The 20,540-nt window shown below is 47.0% G+C and overlaps 1 protein-coding gene across 5 annotated transcripts in view; it reads right to left on the bottom strand.

Moving 5' to 3' along the window:
- Window positions 1-20,540, bottom strand: part of LOC135377434 (lymphocyte cytosolic protein 2-like) — a 135,290-nt gene that overhangs the window by 16,774 nt on the left and 97,976 nt on the right. For 2 of the 5 annotated variants that reach the window (XM_064609835.1, XM_064609836.1), the window contains one exon: window positions 434-487. In XM_064609835.1, the coding sequence (XP_064465905.1) occupies window positions 434-487 (54 nt within the window). Of the gene's footprint in view, window positions 1-433; window positions 488-7,624; window positions 7,966-10,348; window positions 10,378-10,815; window positions 10,967-20,540 lie in introns of those variants that run through there. The other 3 variants (XM_064609837.1, XM_064609838.1, XM_064609834.1) reach the window with 3 other exon arrangements.

The raw sequence follows: 20,540 nt of genomic DNA, 5'->3' as shown, positions 1-20,540 counted from the left end.
GCGCTCTTAAAATCTGTTACATCGCAGAGAAAATGCGGGGTGAATATAGATAAACCTTTCAGCTATGTTTGTGCGCCTCGGGACCGCTGACAAAAAGAAACAGCAGACAGCAAACAGAAGACAAGGACAAAACAGACAGCGCATCTGTCGTCCGCTTCGGAAACTATGGATAGGTATAGCAAGCTGGCAGCGCCTCTCTCATGAGCTCGAGGGAAAGACACCGCGAAAATGCTGCTGTTATGCTGATTTTTATGGAGTGATGGTATCGAAACCGATGAATTAAACTCGCCCCTCTTCAGCGCACACAAAATCAGAAGACACGCCGTTCTGTCGGGGAGGTCCATTGCAAGGTATGTAAACATTACAAGAAATGCAGACGAGGCTGACAACCCACATGTCGCAGCTGGACCATAAGGCAGAAAAAGTATCTTACTGTTTCGCATTGGCGGCCTGTGTCTTGCATTCTGTGACGCATTTTGCCAGCTGCCTGCAAAAGAAGGAAAGGCAGGGGTCACTCCAAAGTTCATCGCAACCTACTTTGACAGTCCTCAGGACGTGTCTATGAAACCGTGCTGCGACGCAAACATAAGGAATATCTGTTGTTCTGCGAACATTAGCACGTCCTTGTACACAAACGCCCCTTTTCATTCTGGCATGGTTTGTGTTACGTGAGGTGCCTCTACAAGGTTCGGTCACATTATCGAAGCAACCAACAGCTTGAACCAAGCTATTTAAGCGAATTTCCCGTCAACCGGAGCGAATTGCTCTGGAAATCACTGCTGCCCATCAGCAACCAATAACGCTGAATAAACTCAGGGCACACTAACGCTAACTCAATAGAATCTTAGCACAACAGGTTACGTGCGCAAACTCTGGGACGAGTCCCCAAGAAGAAAGATCACATTCTAAGATTGGTATACCACTGAGTTCCATTGGCATGCCAGAAACTAGAGGGTCGACGATGCCCCCACTTTCACTTTTCCAATGGAATGCACTCAGTAATCATTATTATTGCCACCATAATGACTCAGAAGTGCTCTATACTTGTCTGTAAAGATAAATGTGCTCTTCAGGTGCATTAAGAAAAATTCGCATGCCATCTACAACGCGGCTATAACGGCAGCCTTCAGAGCTGCGCTCGGCGCAACAAAGTTAATGGGGCAACTCTGCCAAACAAGTTTCTCCAGTTAGAGAGAGAAGAGGTTTCCCCTTCAAAGTATACTGGCGGATGCCCCGTGTGGCCTCGGTACCGTTATAAAGCCGCACTGTACCAGGAGCGTCTTGATGGAACCTGGACACGCCACTGGTCCGCTAGCTTAATTAATGGCAGACCCAATTAAAGACGAGGAAGTTGAAAGGAAGCTGTGGTCAACGGAGTCAGCTTTCACAGCCGTAAATTGACTTGCCCTTGCTTGACGTATTGTGGGGGCCTAGTGCTTCATAACGAGTGTTTCATGACTTTCACGAATTTATGCGATCAGGTTGGTGCATAGTCATGCACCCAAAATTACCACAGAGTTTCTTCCATGAAGAATTCATTGCACGCACTTTTTATGACTTGTCCTGCCGCCAACTAGCGTAATATCACCGGCAACTCAACGCTGCTCATTGGCTCAGTGTTTACACTCAGCGAATACATCGTGCGTCTGTGGAGGAGAATGTGACGTCTTCATTCAGAGTGGCACTTCCTCACATACCATTATGCGCACTAAAACCATTATGCACTACGTTGGGAGACGAAGACATCAATGTTGAACGAGCTCATTACAATTATACTAAAATAATCTTCATAGATACCCTACATATATTTAGTGTTGAGATAAGGCTGAGGAATCGAGTTGGTGTCAAGAGTCGCCCCAGTTGACATTCACTCCTGGTCAATATGCGGGGAAAGGAGGACAGCATCGAGGAATAATTAAACGATTAATGCGACGTTTGAATGGCACGCTGTTGGTCGAGTTGTTACGGCGGCTGCTGCTGCTGCGACAAAGCTGCTGGCGTTGCCAGAGGGGGGTTTGTGTGTGTGTGTGTGGGGGGGGGGGGGTCAGCCCCCCCGAAACTGTACCTTTGGTAGTGCGTTTGAGAGAGGGAAGTCTTGGAAAAGAGGGAAGACGATTCCCGTAGAACCCTTTCCGAAATATTTTTCTGGCTACGATACTGTGCCTATACGATCTTTCGTGTAATCTTCATATGCTCAGTCTTACAAATGATTGTTCAGCTCTTGTCCCAGAGCGTCTGGCAACTAGTGAAACTCCCGCTTTTTCTAATCAAGTGTCTGTGCATGGCGCTTCCGGGGAGTATCGCTTCCCGTTGCTCAGAACGCAGAGACTCCCGTGGAAAAGCAGATACAACAACAGGTCGCTGGTAGTAGCTCCATAGTCATGCAAAGGACAGAGATGATGGGATGGAATCCCATCGCTGGAATCGCCGTCAGAGGCCCTTGAGTTTCCTGGCACGCTGTCCGGCATATGTCAGAACAGGGCCAACGCATCCACTGAAGTTGGCCCCGGACGCATACTAACACCCCTGCTGAAACCCATTCCTTCCCAACAGTTCTCTCTCCCTCCGTACACTTCCATGCAGCCCTCATAAGAGTTGCGTCGCCGTGCTAAAACAAAATAAAACAAATATTAAAAAAAACATACAAAGTGGAACAGTAGGAAACAATTCTCGCGTACTTCAAAGGCCGTACCAGCACCGATATGTCGTCAATCTAACCTTTGGAGGCCCACAACGAAAAACAACTCTCACATATATTTTGATTCGGACGTACCCTCGACATCACAGTTGACGTAGCACCAACAACAAACTCCAGGAATTAGACCCGATCTGAACTATTTCGGCGGCTATAGATACAATCTCGTCAGGGAACCTTGCTCGATGCGCACGTGATATCAGATGGCATAAAGACGTCCAAAAGTTCCGAAGTAGGAAGTCAAAATTCTGAAGGACACAACAATGGAATGTCCAGGAGAGCGTTTTGCGAACAACACATCAGGCACACTAACGACTATGCCACGCTCGACCGACACTGAGCGTGCTGTTCGAGAATAACACAAAAAAGAACGCCTGCTCGTGCCCTGGACCTCCCCGTTTATCGGCTTTGGATGCTCGCATCGCTGCGCGAATGGAACACTACCGACCAATGTGCACAGACAAGGCTTCGGAAAGTCACCCAATGTGCAGAAGCCGCAACCACTTACAACGAACGCCTTGTCGAACAAACAACAACAACAACTTTATTTGCGACCTTGGAGAGTGGGGAGTTTCATCGCCACAGGCGATACTCTACCCCATTGCTGGATGGAATGGGGGGAATAAAATAACGAGCCCCTTCACAATAACGATCGAAGTCCGATGGTGTCCAGAAATGTCAGAAGAGCTTTGAGCGCAGAGCGCTGCTGGGCTGGATTGGGCCAGGGACCAAGCAATTTCGATAGGGAGAAGGGGGCGAGAGTCCAGCTGACGAAGAGACTCGGAGAGTGTGGTTCGGGAAGGTTCGTAGTGAGGGCAATGAAGAAGAATGTGCTCCAGATCCTCAAGAGCACCAGAGCCTTGTCGAAGAAGCTTTATAGAGAAGGGACATTTCGAACAGAAACTTCGTCCAGTAGAAGAGCGGGCCTTGGTATGAAATATCGGTGGCTTTTGACCTGAAGCTTCATCAACGTATACTGTCACGGGATCGCAGTTTTCCTTCTGGCCACGCGTTTAATCTCGTTTGACTGGCATCCCTGACGCACGTAGCATGGTTCGGCTTCCGACACGACACTTTCTGATGAGCTAGTTTTCCAGACAGAAAAACAGACAGACAAAATTTCCGGGATAAATAAGAAATGTAACGTTATATACAGCAAAATAAAGACACAAAGTACAGGCTGTTGGGGCACCGTATAGGGTGGATTAGAGTTAAATATAATGTGGAGATTGCGGCTTCATAAGAGTAAAGTCCATACACGCCAGTGTTTACAGAGTTATTTAGGATATGAATGCATATTTATGAGAAACAGAGCACAGCAGGGAAACTAACGTTCGCGCGCTCAAATTCAATGTGGTAACCGGCCGCGCAAGTAAATATGGTTCGATCAATTCAACTTCTAGACGTGTTTAGCGCCTTTCAGCGTATATCACCCCGGAATGTCGGAACCACAGGCATAGGTCAACCTTTCGAACGAATCGTATGTGGTCCCTGGACGAGAGCGCCAAACGCTTCATTGTGGCTTTCCGTTACCTTCGCGCGGAAGCCTTTTCTTTTCACAGCCCGGTTGTATCATGCTAGCTTCTTTAGCAATAAATGCACTCAAAGGTGAGACTGTGGAGAGCTAACCTTCACGCTCGGCTTGCTACAAACGATTGCAGACAGCGGCCGAGCCGGGATCAAGAATAACCACGTCCAGATGCGGTCCGCTATATGGGCATCGCACGTAGCCTTGAGGTCACACATCGCGGAAGCCATTGTAGGAAGCGCTAGCCACGCACACGGTAAGCAATTGGCGAGGAGCTCTCGCTATGGGATATTTTCATACATCACGACCTGAATGTGCCACACATGACAGCACTATATCCTGGAATGTCAGCGGGGGGAATCACCCGGGAAATTATTGGCCACCGTAACCCGCTGAACGATCCGCTTAATTAAGCAAGGACGGCCTTGGTACAATGCTGCTTCAGACAGCGCTCTTGCTGCTGCAGTGTGGTATGCAGGACACTGATAACGGTAACTTATCGTTTACGACGAACGTAATGACTACCATTACCGACAAGTCGGATGTAATTTACTCAGCTTTGCATTCGTTACGGGGCAGATTTACAGCCCAGCAAAGATGCAAAGGAGAAGAACAGCCTTGGTTCCATTACGCTGGCGCTACAATATCGTCGAACTATCATTTTCTAATTAGTGTGGCTCCGCACGATCACAATGCAATCTGCGTGATGAACGAGCCTCCACAAGCAGCCCCACCTTTGAGACCAATCGGATGTGTTAGCAAAAAGGTCCCGCAGGAATTGGGCGAGGCTCTATACCGTATATACTGCCGCCGCTTCGGCTTCAAACCTTGTCAAGAGGCGGCAACGAAAACAAACTCATTCTTCCGCTTGTTCCATTTAACTGGTTGTTGCTTTTGCGCGTTATCTTTTCGCCACGGCTTTCTTGTTTTTTCTTCGTCGGTTATGAGTTTTCTTCGTTCTAAACGAGATCGCGTTGGTTCCGGGAGAATAATCGCCCATACTTTGGGTAATTGAGTTCTGCGTTTTTCATTTGTACGTACAAATACCGACAGGTGCAAAAGTTTTTGTGCTTCCGCATGCTTATACCGATGCGGAAAGTATACCTGCAGCTATCTGTGGTTGAACTACGACATGTAAAAAGATAGTGGCGATTCGTGTCTTTACGTCGCGAGACAACTATGATCTTGAGCGACGCCACAGCGGCCGGTCTCTGAGGGTCCTTTACGTCCGCTGAAATCCTAGAACACGGCACCTCGTACTCAACGTCCCTCACGAAATACGACTTGTCTAAGCCAACGTGTACCCACGTCACCAAGATGATGGCGTCCCCAGTCGGGTTCGAACCCGTAACCTTGGGAACAGTAGGCGGACACGTTCTGGCCACACTCTTTAAAAAAAAGGGTGTACTTTCATTCCTTTTTCTTGTCACATATATCACTCCCTTTTGGAGAGTACAATTACTCTCAAAAAGGAGTCTCCTCACTCCCTAAACCGAGTGAGGAGACCCTTTAACTCCCTACTGGAGAGTAATTGTACACTCCAAAGGGACTCATATGTGGCAAGGAAAAGGAGCTAACGTTCACCCTTTTTTAAACAGTGCAGTACAGTCAAACTCCTTTACAACGAATCTCAAGGGACAGCAAAAAAAATTCGCAGTAAAGGTATTTCCGTTGAAAAGGATGCCCATTATTGGACCCAAGGGCTCCAGCGGGACCGCAAAAAAATTTGCTGTAGTGGTATTTTCGTTAAAAAGGTGTTCGCTATAAAGGAGTTTGACTGTATACGTAGAATGAGACGACACTCTCGGGTAACTCAGAAAACTTTTTGAAGTGCAGAAGACGAACGAATAACCCAAAATCAGACGTGAGCTTCGTTAACCCTCCTATTAAAGAAACGTACACCTCTTGTTCTCTCCAACAGTGCCTTCTCCGCCGAATAGAGAACTAAAATCGCATAGAGCTTCGGTATGAATGCTGAATTCGGCGGATATCAATCGGCGACCATCGGAGACTGCATGGCAGAGTTTGGCAGAGCTTCGGTTCGCCGAACCTAAGGCAATCCGTGGATATTGAACGGCCGCAGAACCTCTCGTTCGCTTGCTGCACGCCCAAGGAAAGTTATATACGTAAGGCAACCTGATATAATACATAATACCGTGGCGATTCATCGAAGCAGACAAACGACCAATCGTTTTCCAGCTCTCAAGTGCCCTTGCATATCAAAAGCACGAAGGTCAGCGTTATTTTAGACGCACGCATATATTTAAGCGTCGTAGTCACGTGAGCAAGGACGAATCCCAGAAAGGCCGTGCCCTGGTAAAACACGTTCTTGCAACTCCCAGAAGCTCAGTCGATGGCTCGCGCGACATGCAACCAAGGACAAGACAAGTGTCGCGCCCGATAACAATTGGAAGTTGCCTCCGGGAAAATACGACCGCGACGCGATCGCATGCACGGGAGGCGTCTGAAAGCAGATGCATCTGAGGAGAGATAGCTCGCTTATTTTTAAACCGTACAGACTCGCTCTCAAGATATTTACTACTGAAAAAGCAGGTCGACATCGGGAGCATCAGACGCTACGTGGCAGATAAGCGGATTAATTGCCCGCATTTAGCAGTCCTCACTCGTGCAACATTATAATGCGAAGACGTGCAGTAGGGAAAAAGGTAGTCTGGAAAAGTACTGCAAGGTTACTAGTCTTACAATTCCGAACGATACCATTTCTGTTCCTGCTTTCGCACGCGCTAGCAAGATCCCTCTTGTAAACGGTGTACCGCACAGGTATGGTTTCTATACGGTTCCTATACGATTCCTATTCAATTAATATACATTCCATTCCTTCGAAATTAATAAATAATCGCAGCAATCAGAATTTACAATTTGAAACGTTTCAAAAAGTGCTGTTTCAGGGCAGTGTACGAAGATGTGCACACTTATACAGGATTAGGGAACTGTCGATTCAAATTCGACGCTCCAAGTAGCTGCCAAGCTAAGCGCTGCTCAGTGCTTATAAGACAAACACAGTTATCACTCATATTACGTTGGTTGTCAAGGGCAGACTTTTAGAAACTCATCGGACTTGGTCACTAGAAGGTGAAGTGAACTATTTGCTGCTGAATATAGGGATACAAATGGTGGGATTAACAAGAAATACTGGCTTCGTTGACGTCAAAACCCTACTGAGATGCGACACTAGTGTATACAGCGCTTGAATGCCTATCTCGTGCAGAACAGATTACTCGACGTGCGTTCCGTGCCAAGCCCACGCAGAAAAAATTGGCAAAGGCGCACTGCCGTTTGCCCATTTCTTGCAGTAACGATTGGACCGGCCCGTAATAATAAAACCGTTCCTTTACGAAGCGGTACTATCAGAACGCCAATAAAACTAATGTTCTATGTACCTGACACGGTAGAGCAGCGCAAGACGGCCGACGTCACCCTTGTAGGCGGCTTCGCGACGCCTCATATCCTGTATCTCCACGCACAGGTCACAATCCACGGTATTCAAGGTCACGAGTAACCGGCGTAGTTGAGCCTCAATCAGAGCGCAGCAACAAGCTGCTAGAACTCGTCCCAGATCATGACACGTCGCGCCTGCGACTGGTAACTCGAGCCCGGACAGACACGTCTCCGGTGTCTCCTCCATCAGGCAATGGGACATTGGCGACTTTCCCGGGGGGTGTGATATCTCAACAATGGCTCGCAAGACAACCAGGATCCGCGGCATGTACGCTCGTTTCAGGCATCGAGCGCCAGCAAACGCAAAAGCACCTGGAAACCATCTCGTCGTACACGTCAAGCCAGCGCGGGACAAAGTTCGTTGCGTCGTGACGATCATTGCGGGACATCCGGTCATAGGTTTGTTTGTTTGCCACAATCATGGCATTTTGCTTCTGCAAGTATTGCATTCATGTCTGGTTTCAACGTAATACCCCTGTCACACGGGCAATTCGATCCTTCTCGAATCCGATCTGCATCGAACTTCCCGAGCACGCTAGAGTTTTGACGCTGCTACACGGCCACTTTCAATGCGCATTGAATGGTTGACCTGTGCAAATGAATAAACGGAACTAATTAATTTCGCGTTTCCTATATAACAGCGGTATTAGTGGTAATTTATCGTATACCGATGTAAGCATCATTTGTAGCTTCGCGCGCATGTCCGTCTTAAGTTATGACAGTTCACCGGGGTCGAGGATGCAAATGGCGGCCGTCGAGCCGTCTTGAAATTCTCAATCCTGTTATGGGAACTGTCTTGAGTCAAGCAGGATCAAAGTTCGATCCTGCTTGGAAGCGGCCGTGTAGCACCGTCCGATCTGCATTGGGTTCAAGCAGGTTCCGTCGAGCAGGACCGAAAATGCCCGTGTGACAGGGGTATAAGGTAAAATATATTTCCGTGCGTTATCTACGTGGAAGTGAGGCATCTGCCTTATAGGGTCGACAAAAGTCTCCAACGCATTATAGGAAACATTTGCGGAAAGCGGCTAAAACAATTCATTGAATACTCAAAGAGAGCTTTCCCAAGAGATCTCCTAGATTATAGAACTGGCACTGACGAGGCTAGAGAAGCATCGTCGGTTACAGTCTACAGAGAGCGCCTCAGTTCGAAAAGGACGGGCAATGATGTCACTTTCGTCGATAAGGAACTGAAGCACTTTATAGCAGAAGTTCTTGACTATCTACCAGGGAGTTACTGCACACGATACAATATTCAAACTAACCGCCATTTTCCACAAATATTACACTCGAGCTGATATTTAAGACAACTGCGCGACAAGCTAGCTCTGCGTACTTTGCGTATATTCGCTAACCTGTACCGACAACTGCCTTTCGGACATGAACCGAGGTTTCTAACAGACTACGTATGATCCTTTGGCTGTGGTCTCGTGCAGCCACAGGGGAACTATGCAGACGTATGTCTACAAAGTCGGCAAGAAAAACTCATGCAGCACAGTCGGCCATGGGGTTCGGCACCACCACCTCTCTGTTAACATGATCGCGGAGTCTACTGCAAGACCATTAGATATCTACACGCTGTAAAAAGAAAAAGAAAAGAAAACACAAAGAAAACTAAGAACTGAAAAATGAAAAAAAAAGAGAGAGAGAGAGAAAGGAACACAGAAAAAAGAACAACTTCAGCCTCTTTTCGTTGGTATGCAAAGCGGAACAAAACCTACAAAATTATTTTATGGCATCATGTCGTCGTGAACTATCAGTTTCGGTTTTGTTTTGAGAAGGCAGTACCTAAGCGCAAAGCAACTAAAGATTGCAGTCATGATTTCCGGTTGGACATAGACTGAACGAAGTGGACAGCATATACTCAAAATCAACTATGAACACTTGCGTCATTCCTGGTTTTGAGCCCGGTTCTGTCCACTTCGTTCAGTCTCTGTTCTTCCATATCACCTCAAACTCACAGGAAACGCTGTCCTCATAAGAACAAATGTGCTTGGTATAGCCCCATATTGTTTCATTCGTACCACAGGCCGCACTGTCTGCCCTTTACTCTATAATTATAACCGTTCCAGGTGAGCGCAGGCACGCACTGCTCTATACAGTAGAACCTGGACATCCATAACCCTCCTCTCTCTAGAACAATACGGTTGAGTTTTCTGCACGGTAATCATCAGCTCAAAGGGTGTACTATCCACGTTTAAAAGTATCAAGTTCCCATATTAAACGTACAACCGTCCACAATGCAATACACAATTTGGTGTAGATTTACGCGTACGTGTCCACAATGTGATACAGGCTTCCGCACAGACGACCGTAAGCGTATTTTTATTCGCGATGTATTAATTTTCGCGAATTTCGTGACCGCTACAAAATCGCGAAAAAATGTTAGTCGCGAACGCAGCTTGATGTTTATCCCGTGAAAGGAAAAACCCCGGAATCGCGAAATTAAATACTCGCAAATATCTTCGCAAATGACAAAACGCGCGACTCGCGAAAATTAATACATCGCCAATAAAAAGACGTTTACAGTACGCGCTTTAGGGTGGGCATTGCTCGAGAGTACCTATTGCACGACACACAGTACTCAGTACTCTCCATGCGGCCACTGCTATAGTGTGCACAACTTGCCACGTGCTCCGGGTTACCGCATCATGTCGCCGTACACTTACCTGGAGGCTGCCATATAATGCTGTACCAACATGTTAAGCCCTATACTTGCTGACGTAAGCGATAGTTTAAAAAAATTGTACAACTGAATGTACGAGATACATAAATACAACTGGACTAATCCTCGATGCCAACGACGATCTTGTGATCGCTTTCTAAAGAGGCGTCAAGATACGATATATATACGACATCAGTGTCATGACAACAGTATTACATGGTATGAGTCAACAGCGAGCACCCACGATTACAGATTACACCTCATCCAACAACAACATGAACGACGATGAGACATCATACCGCTCACACCGATACGGTAAACCGTATCACACTGCGCATTTTACTACATTTTTGCACAACCGCTAACGGCAACAATGATCCGACTTCAAAAACTTATTAGTCAACACGTTCACGAAGAGCAAACCTTTTGAGACCATCGCCAGGTGTGCCGTACATCGTAATAATACATTACCTGGTGACTTGGTCTTTGTAAACCAATGGAACAAGCCAGGGCAATACGTTGTTCATGACGTGAAACCACAACACAGACCGATCGCACAGCTCTTCATTTGCACAACTGGGTGGTGCACGAGATCACACCGGCACCACTATGCTTGACTTGACCGGAACGATAAGATAAACCAATCGTAAGCTGCAGCGCTGTCGCGGAAGAAAGCGGACAAGGCTGTTGCAAATGCGTTCGAGAGGAGAGAGAGAGAGAAACAGGCTATCGTCAGTATCGGCCCAGCTTGCTTCTGATGTTACGAAGAAGACAGGGAGCATCTACAGGAACGAGGAAAAGCACCACCGTAGAAACGTTGAAGCAATATCAAAAGAGATTCAATCTCCGCACTCAATCTGCTATGCTATACCAGGGATTTTGCTTTGTCGTTTTCCAGGACTGCGAAATTTTACGTGAAGGAATCCTTTGCGGCACTCAGGCGCTGTGGTGCTTTAAATTCTGCGGGCGTGGCGGAGTGTGCCTATCGGTTTTGACGGGTATCTTTGATGAGGAAACGAGGTGAAATGATACGTGTATGATGACGGCGCGTGAGAATACGAATTACGGTCCTCTTCAATTCGATTTGCATCTTGTGTATTGTTGGCAGAAAGCAGGTTTTCTGGAACGTTTCGTTTCTTCGATGCGCTTGTTGCGGCGAAGTTGCTGCACTTTCCTGTTCACCGGCTGCGTCCTGCCATGTGACACACACCTGTGAGGAGGGAATCTGTTTTCCCTGTCGCGCTCTGCTCCCTGCCATAAACTTGAGACGCGGACATCGAGGCACCCTGCTGTGCTCGCACCGAGGACCGGGAACGACGCAAAGTGACCGAACCCGGGCTCGCTGCGGTCCCGGTTCGAGGAATGAAGGTCCGTGAAATGCCACGACCTTGGGAAGAATGTATATATTGTAAATAAGCCGCAACGTCTCGAAGACGTTCGAAAAAGTGCTTCGACTCCACGCTGTCCGTTTTTCTGTTGCTTGGGACAAGTCCCCGCACTTCGAAGTTTTTTCCCCACCCTTACACACCGATGTCCGTGATATCTTGCAAACCAGAATAGTATTATATAAAATACTTGTTGACGAAAACAGTTTCCAGATGACAGCGTCTGTGCTGCATTCAAATATTTTCAAATTGCGTGACAGTTTGCACATATTAATGGTAAGCTGTCTATCTATTTCGAGGGTACTGTACTTGGTATCCCTTAGCCTGCTTCGCTAGGGCTACCATGATTGCTAGTAAAAAGGAACACATTAAACCTCAAGGTTAATAGATCAAGCGCATCGCATCTCCCAAGTGACTTGTGACATGGTTGACACGATTCGCGGCCAACCATATGCGTACGCCTATTTTTGTATTTGTATTTATTTATTTATTTCATTTCTCAGGAAATGGAGGTACGTCAGGCACAAAAGGGAAGAATCCCTGACGAGGTGCCTTACCCGCTTTCACTTTCGTTTTTGGCAATTCATTTTCGAAACGCTTGGAGGTGCTTTCCCATTTCTAGACACTATTTCTTTTCTTCCCCAAACGCGTTGATACTATTTCGTCGAAATAAATTCTACATATTTCAAGCAGAAGAGCTTGCAGGTGGTACTCGTTCGATACCGTACGGCCTATAAACAGTGACCTCCCTCAACTATTAACACACACCTGGCTACGATTTTCACTCGTTCCGTCATGCAGTTTACGAGGCAGATTAGAGCCAGCCGTCCGCCAGAAATTGTCTTAATAGTCACGTAAAAACTTGCAGCGCGAACCTCCTGCGCACAGACCAGGTGAAAGTAATCGCGGCTGCTCAAAGCAGCCGATGTGCGGCTCCATAATTGGCCCTAAAAAAATGGGCGACAGGTGGCCACTGTAACTAGCGGAGTGAGTTCAGACGGACCGCATCAGTGCATGACGTGGGCGCTATCCAAGATCATCATCGTCTAGCTGCCCCTCTTAGTCCAGGAAAGTTTCAACGAAAAACAGAGTATATCAGGCATGCATTATTATTTTACACTACTGCTACTTACGAGACGACACGGTATTGATTAGCAAGATGCAGTCATAAGGGAGTATCTATTACGCATATAGGGTCTGACTTTTTCTGATGAAACTCATTCCCATAGGCCAATTTGATATTCCCTGAAATCTGGTATCCAAATAGAATTTAGTATTTCAACTGAGCTATCTAAGCCTGAGCTAGGAAACAAACAGAGAAAACGCAGACGTGTATGTTCGACTCCGAGAGCGCCACCGATGACGTACGTGCATCTGATACGTTCCAAACAAATTTTACTATAGTAAAATTTACTATAGTTGTGCAACACGTTCAGGATTGAAATATGTACGAAATACCCATCTTCTCATGGACATATAAGGAGTGCAGGTGTGCTCCGAAACACAGTATTTACCGGAAGCTTTCAAGTTCAACCCGGCAACACACGAATGCATAAGCAGTAACCAATTTTTACTCCCTGAATTTGATACAATTTTATCCCAGTAAGTCACACACTCTAATATACATAGCACTATGAAATTCTGAACCATATTAACAAACGCAGGAAGCTGAAACTTTCACCCCCGTAATAGGGAATCTTCCTTTAACCGGTTGAAAATCACGACGTGGAAAATGATTTGTGCCAACAACAGTTCCTGTGTCCTTGCAACGTTACGTCACACTACGCGTTAGACGGAACGTCACGGGGAGCCGCTTGCTAAATAGTCTGTATACCTTACGGGTAGTGTTATACCACACGGCGACAATTGTGCCACAAACGTGACCAGATTCCATATAGTCACAATAGAAGGTTACGTGAAAGCAATAACGGACATACACCCAGGAGCTATTCGAAAGCGTCATTCCCTAACGCCGTTTGGATCCTCACAGTTCATGGCCGAGGCTTAAAATTCGCATTGTGTAGGAAGTTGCGTATACTGCGCATTACATCAGAAGCTGTCGCGTCTGCCATGTTCCAATTCATTGCCTGCAATTCGTTGGTATGATCAGTATTCCTCAACCGTGCGTACGAGAAACTAGGAAATCTAGACCTCTGCAAAACATGATCGTAGATCGTGGGCTCCTTGTTTTTTTATGAATTCCCCCCGAAAGCTCATTTGTCAGGATTTGTTTCGGTGAAAAAACAAACCGCATAGCTTTTCATTAACGCGCAACACGCATTACAAAAACCCAATGCTAAGTTCAACAATAAACACACAATGTATTGAAACGCAAACAACAGTACATCTATGATAGACTGCTTTATGTCACGATAAGGTGACCACTTCATGTGCGATCATGAAAGTGCGTTGTAACTGTCAAGTGGCTGCTGTCCGAAAAAAAAAAAAAATATATATATATATACAAGAGAAAAAAGTAGCCGAAGCTCTTTGGCTGCACGTAGAACATATGTTTATAAGTCCAGAACGTCGCCACACCGGCATGGGACAGCTGTTTCGGCCTTCTTGGGCCTCTTCAGCAGCGCACAGGTGGGCACGACGCCACCCACTTAAACGTTGCCCAACAGCGCACTGCTGAAGAGGCCCAAGAAGGTCGAAACAGCTGTCCAGTGCTGGTGTGGCGGCGTTTGGGAGTTCTAAAAACATTTCATTTGGTATAACAACACCCTAATTCCACCAAAAAGGCGAAACCTCCTCAAAAAAAAGATCAAGTACAGATGTGGAACGTTAGAGAGAGGATATAGCTGAGAAGATAGGTGGTCTGGTGTGCGTCCTGGGCCGGCTTGATGGGGCGCCGATTCCTCAAAAAGCTCATAAAAATCAAGGGAAACCGCAGAATCAATGGCGAAATTCAGTTTCGGGTCCCGTTAGTGTCTGTGCTTAAAATAGTTATTGAACATGGGTAGTGCAACTACCACCTAAGCAACAGCACATTATAGTGCCACTCCCTACTCACTATAATACATAAAAATTATTTACTTCCACACTGAACGTATTTCGATTTTTTTAAAACTGCATTTTGAAAATGACACAATGTATTTCGAAAAGACTTCAGTTCCGGGAGCCAACACACACCACGTCACAGACAAGCAGCTATTCATCCCACTCATACATTCAACACCGATGACGTAGCCATTTGGAGAGAAGAACTTAATCTGGAATCAGTGTTCCTGCGTGGGTGTCGTTGGGCAGCGCCCTCCGCGCCACGAGCGCTGACCTCATCGTGACCTCACACACATTCTGGAGGCTTTCGGAAGTACCACCTGGACGACGAACGGAAATTCGTGCCCGGTGTGGTTGCGAAAAGAGCCGCTCACGGGACACGCCCTTCCAACGCAAGTTTAACCGCCTTTTGCCGTGCCCACGTATAATAAACGTGATATATACGACGTCCACTTTCGAGCAGGTAGAACGCAGTGAAATGCATTTCGTACGGTGCGGTACTCGGGCGTGAACGCAACGCGCGTAGGGAGGAGAAGTCCGTTCGCTAGCATGATGAACTGAAGGGCTAGTGCGCAACTAGCGAAGTGCTTAGTCACACAAGAATGCTTTCAAGATGAACGTCCTTTTATGTTCGGCAACTATGTGGAAGCTAATACTAAGGGCACACAAAACTTTGGCACACTAGAGAGTTTTAGTACATCGTACGCAAAGGCGATAGCGTACCTAACAGATAGCGTTGGTGGTTCGGCGCACTGCGCGAAGCTCTCCTTTCTCTTATGGGCGTGCGCAGAACCATCAACGCTATCGATTACGTACGCAAAAGTGATAGCGTACGATGTACTAAAACTCTCTACTACCTTACGTTGAGAAGACGGGTACCGCACCTGGAGCAAAACGTGGTGCGAAATATTACGAAAGTTACATTCTCCTTATTTTCTGGGATCTAAGTGGATCCTTCGATCCTGTTTGGATCCTAAGTAGATCCTAACTGGACTGGGATCTTTCGATCCTTATTGTGATGGGGCTCATTATTTCATTCCTCGCATCACCACCAGCAATGGGGTATAGACAGGGTTCCGCGTTTTCGGTTTTAACCGAAAAACACCGAAAAGCATACGCCAGGCAAATTTTCCCTCATTCGGTTTTAATAAAAAAAAACACCGAATACAGAGGGACATTCCAGTAACGGTGACAGAGATAAATTTCTGCACATGTCCCAGCAAGTTGTTGATGCAGATCAGAAAACCGTGCAGAAACACGATGCTTGCGAAAAATGTCCGTTTACTTTTCCGTTAGCCGTAAAACGCCACCCCCAGCGAACAACGTCATGTTAAATTACATTAAATTACTTTGTGATTTCTATTCGCCGATAACTGTCGGGTAAACCATGTACACGCCAGAAAAAAACACACCGAAAAACACCGATTTCGTGATAATCAATACACACCGAAAAACATACGCCGAATCCGCCCAAAAATAAAAAATAAAATGCGGAATCCTAGGTATCGAGTATCGCCCCCTGGCGATGAAACTCCCCATTCATGATCTCACAATAAAGTTGTAGTTGTACCCTTCCACTTCATTACATCGTTTTAATTCCGCGTTCGGGCCGCGAAGCAACTGCCACTATTAGAGGCGCAACAAGACGTGAACAGTTGGAGGGAGAAAAGTGGGGAGAGGAGGGAGAGAGTGGCGCTAGTAGGTCACAGTTCAGGCCCTGAACCCCCTGAACATAGCACCCCTAAGCTTCAGGGGTGCCGTGCGAGCATCTTCCACCGATACACTGCCGCACGTTCCACTTGACTGTGTAGTCCTTGTCCAAAAAACAATAATATATTGGCGAGCCTCTCGAAGCGTACGCGTTCCAAAAGGCACGATCATCTCCATTCCTCGCATTATTCCGGGCGCGCGTGATTCATATTTTGTAGAATCGACGAGAAATCCTTTCGAGGTATTTTTCTCCCCCGGCCGAAGATCGTGCTGTGTGCATTCCGGATGACTCTCACGGAATCGCAGCGGGCGACCTTCAGGGCCGTCGGAACTAGGCTATCTCTCAGTAACAACGATCATGCCGCCAGCTTCTATTACAGAGTTCCGATTAATTCCGCGATTCGCCACAATTTTGTGCTGCACATTGCCAGCGGCCAGAGGAAAGTACGACGTTCCTTTTCCACTTCGCGATGACCCCAAAAAAATATGTCGAAGATTTCGGAACGAAATCCGATGTCCAAGGTTGTCGCGAAGAGCAAATGCTTCCCCTGAAAGCGCTGCAGTCGCATTCGATATAACATGCACAGTGAGAACTGAGTGTCTGAGCTGACTGCCTGTGAGAGTCTCACTGTGCTCGTGTTTAAAGAGGTGTACTTGCTAGAATATTATGATTATTGGTGGATTCACGTCGTTGAAACAAGCAGCAGCAAACAAGCGAGCTGGTGTAGGGAAGTTGTAGGCAACATCACCTTGAGCTTGAGGCGGACGCGGGCTCAGACATAAAACAGACAGAGCCTGTCTGTTTTATGTGTCTGTGTCTGTTACAGAAACAGACACAAGAACTTAACACGATGAGGCTCGGAGAATGAAGAAACTGGAATGCGTGTCAAGTACTGTCAGCAAACGAAAAAAAAAGAAAGAAATAAATAAATGAATAACCACTGCAGCTATCTACATTTCTTACGAAACAAGCTTTCGGCCAGAGCATGGGCTGCTTCAGGTACCTGAAGAAGGCCTCTCAAAGAGCCCTCACAAAAAGGCTCAAAACTCTCAAAGAGGCTTTACGTCGCGGGACATCTATGATCATGAGACGTGGAATAATTTTGCGCATCTGAAAAAAAAAAGCAAAAAACAAAAAATAACAAAAACAAACAAACAAAGAAAACAAAATAGACAAACCAACGTTAGAGCCGTCAATAACTTTAAAAAACCGAGACTGGGGGACAAAAAACGACAACACAGACAAGGTCTCAGACCAAGGTTCTTGAGACATTGTCTGTGTTGTCGTTTTTTGTACCCCAGTCTCGGGTTTTTAAGCTATGGATCTATACCCCACCAGCTCGGTTGCTACCTCTCTATCCTCTCGTCAGAGTAGTGTATGTGCACAGTGCTACCGAACCTGGTACAGTGCTGGACAAAAGCTACACGGAACACGCTCCGGGGCATTCCTTCCTCACATTGACACCCTAGCAGCGAATGGGACCTATGGACTTAGACACGTGCCTAGGCAACCCAGTCACCTGTTTGCAAGTCCGTACGGTCCCATTCGCTGCTAGCCTGTCACTCTGAGGAAGGAATACTCCGGAGCGTGTTCCGTGAACTTTTGTCCAGCACTGTACAAATCTCGCGAAACTTTCGCGCAACAGGTTCTGACACTGCTTAGCACACCTTTCGGTTATTAAGTGTTTCCTGGTTGATTTCGAACCTCAGGCAGTGCCGCTTTCGAACGTTAGCGTTTGAGGGAAGCCAAACGCTAAAACCCTCTGTCACTTCGTCTTTCTCTTTTCACACGATCGTGTACGAGTTGAAAGGGAAACTCAACGCAACACCGTAAATTTCTGGGAACGTTACAATATCGGTCAAGCGCGACCCATGAACCCTCACACCCACACATGCACCCCGAAAAGTACCGCTGCACCACCATATGCAGCATTCCTATTTCCTTCATTTGCACCCGAGAACAATCAACGGCGAACCCGTCTCGCAAACAACAGCAAAGCCGCATTTGAATACAGCGTGGGAGGCAAATGTTTTTACGAATGCGATTGTCTTTCCCCTGAATAGCGGTTTCTCCAGAGCCTCCCTCGGTCGCACGCTCAATTTGACATTGTTACATAATTTCGCTCCGCAGAGACAAAAGGCAACGAATGAAAGGAGGATGTCGAAACGGAGCCGCATCGTTTCTCGTGCATTGGCGTAGCGCGTTCGCGTCTCGAACGAAAACAAAAGGATCCGCTACACAGAGTATCTAAGTCCGGCACGCCAGTGCACGGTCAGCATACATAAAACGTCGGGTGGGCGTATGCTCCTAATTATAGCCTCGCCTTGCTGAGAAAAGTGAACTGGTGAGAAATACAGGGCCACGCCACATATGCAGCGAAAACGGGCCAGTCGATTCTCTTCACTTGGGTGCCAATGAACCCTGAGTCCCTGTGATTGAGCGCGGCCACGGAGCTTCCTCTGTGTGTCTGTTTATGCTCTTCAGCCCCTAGTGTTATCGGGATCGTCTCTCCGAGGAGGATGCGGCACGCTGTTGTCTGCTCTGATGTTTATGTCCTTCGCTGTCGTCTCTGGGCCTCCGAGTATCCAACATGGGATACCCAAAGTTGTGCAACGCGCTTAGAATCGGGTTGCATGTAGGGTTGCCACCAGGCCGGTATTATACCGGCACGGCCGGTTATTTGCTCGCTCTGCCGGTTGCCGGTAGGAAGGTGATACCGGCAGCCTTTTGCCGGTATTTGTGGCTCAAGACCTTTCATAGGGGCTTTTCCCTTCAACATTCCACTACAGCTTGAATAAATCTGGAGCATAGAGCCAACTCCGCAGTCACCAGTTCTTTCCTTAGTTATTCGTTATTATTATTATTATTATTATTATTATTATTATTATTATTATTACTCACAGGAACATAGGTTTCCTGGTATTATCTTGAGGTCTCTCTCTCGTTTTCTGTGTGTGCTCTTCCACCCCTCACCCACTTTCCTTTCCCACGAGCCATTCCTCCTTTCCCTCTATCCACCTCCTCTCCCTCAGCCGGTATTTTTCACTACGAAAGGTGGCAACCCTAGTTGCATGTCGTGTTGAGGAATCGAAGGCCTCAGGTGGTGCAAAACGTACATTCTAAGGAAGTCCAGGAGCAACTTTTCAGTCCTATTGCGGACTAGATGCACGAAAGTTTATGGGCAATTTGAGAGTAAATTTCAGGGTCAGGGACCTAAAACGCAATTCCTCGCCAGTTTACGCCCATTTTTCCCGCAGTGTATTGCCAAGGGAAATATCTAGTTGGTGGCTGTAATTACCGAGCGATGTGCCTGATTGTATGGCGGTGTCTTGCACGGGGGATCGCGCGACCTGAGCCGACTTGATGGGGATCTGCACGGGCATTTGCCTTACAATGGGACACTGAAAATCAATTTTCGACGTCAACTGTCAAAGTACACAAACAATATCAGCGCCAGAATTGTGGCAATTGTATGGCGAAGCACCGCTGCAATATACCAACCCCTTTCTTCGTCACTTTCTGGCCCCGAAAGCTAAAATTACTCGCGGAACGTTCGCGCGACGCGACACTATTTTGAAGTCGTCCTAGATATGAAAGTGGAGCCAGAAACAGAATATGTACGGGCTCAGGTTCGACATAATTTCATACTTCGATCGGGTCATTGCATCGCAGGACGCCATGCGTATTCGCAGTTAAATGACTGACGACATTGTCGTGGGGAAACAGACGTCGTAGAAAGAGTAAAGGGAGCCCTGCCCTATGCATTTGAACGGGTTATTCCAGTTAAAAGGCGCAGACTTCGCCCACGTATGGGTCACGTTCATTTCGAGAGATCAGCTTCAAAAAGAATACGTAACTGTTTCCGCTTCGAACAGATAGCGGACGCCCATGAATGCGTCACATTGGTTATTCACGACGTTGCGGCTGCTATCGCAATTGCTAGACTAAAGATAGGAAAAACAGAAACACAACGGTAAGGCAATGTCAGGGCGCTTTCTTTTTCCGCAGTAATGTAAGGAACCGGACGATAAAGTGTGCATATGCGAAGACCATGGCAGGAGATGGCCTTCGGCATCGCTCGTTAGCCTTGTGACGTC

The sequence above is a fragment of the Ornithodoros turicata genome, chromosome 1 (assembly GCF_037126465.1).
Source record: "Ornithodoros turicata isolate Travis chromosome 1, ASM3712646v1, whole genome shotgun sequence".
NCBI classification, from domain to species: Eukaryota; Metazoa; Arthropoda; class Arachnida; order Ixodida; family Argasidae; genus Ornithodoros; species Ornithodoros turicata.
Note: the sequence above shows the minus strand (reverse complement) of the source record. Positions and strands in the feature narration are given on the sequence as shown.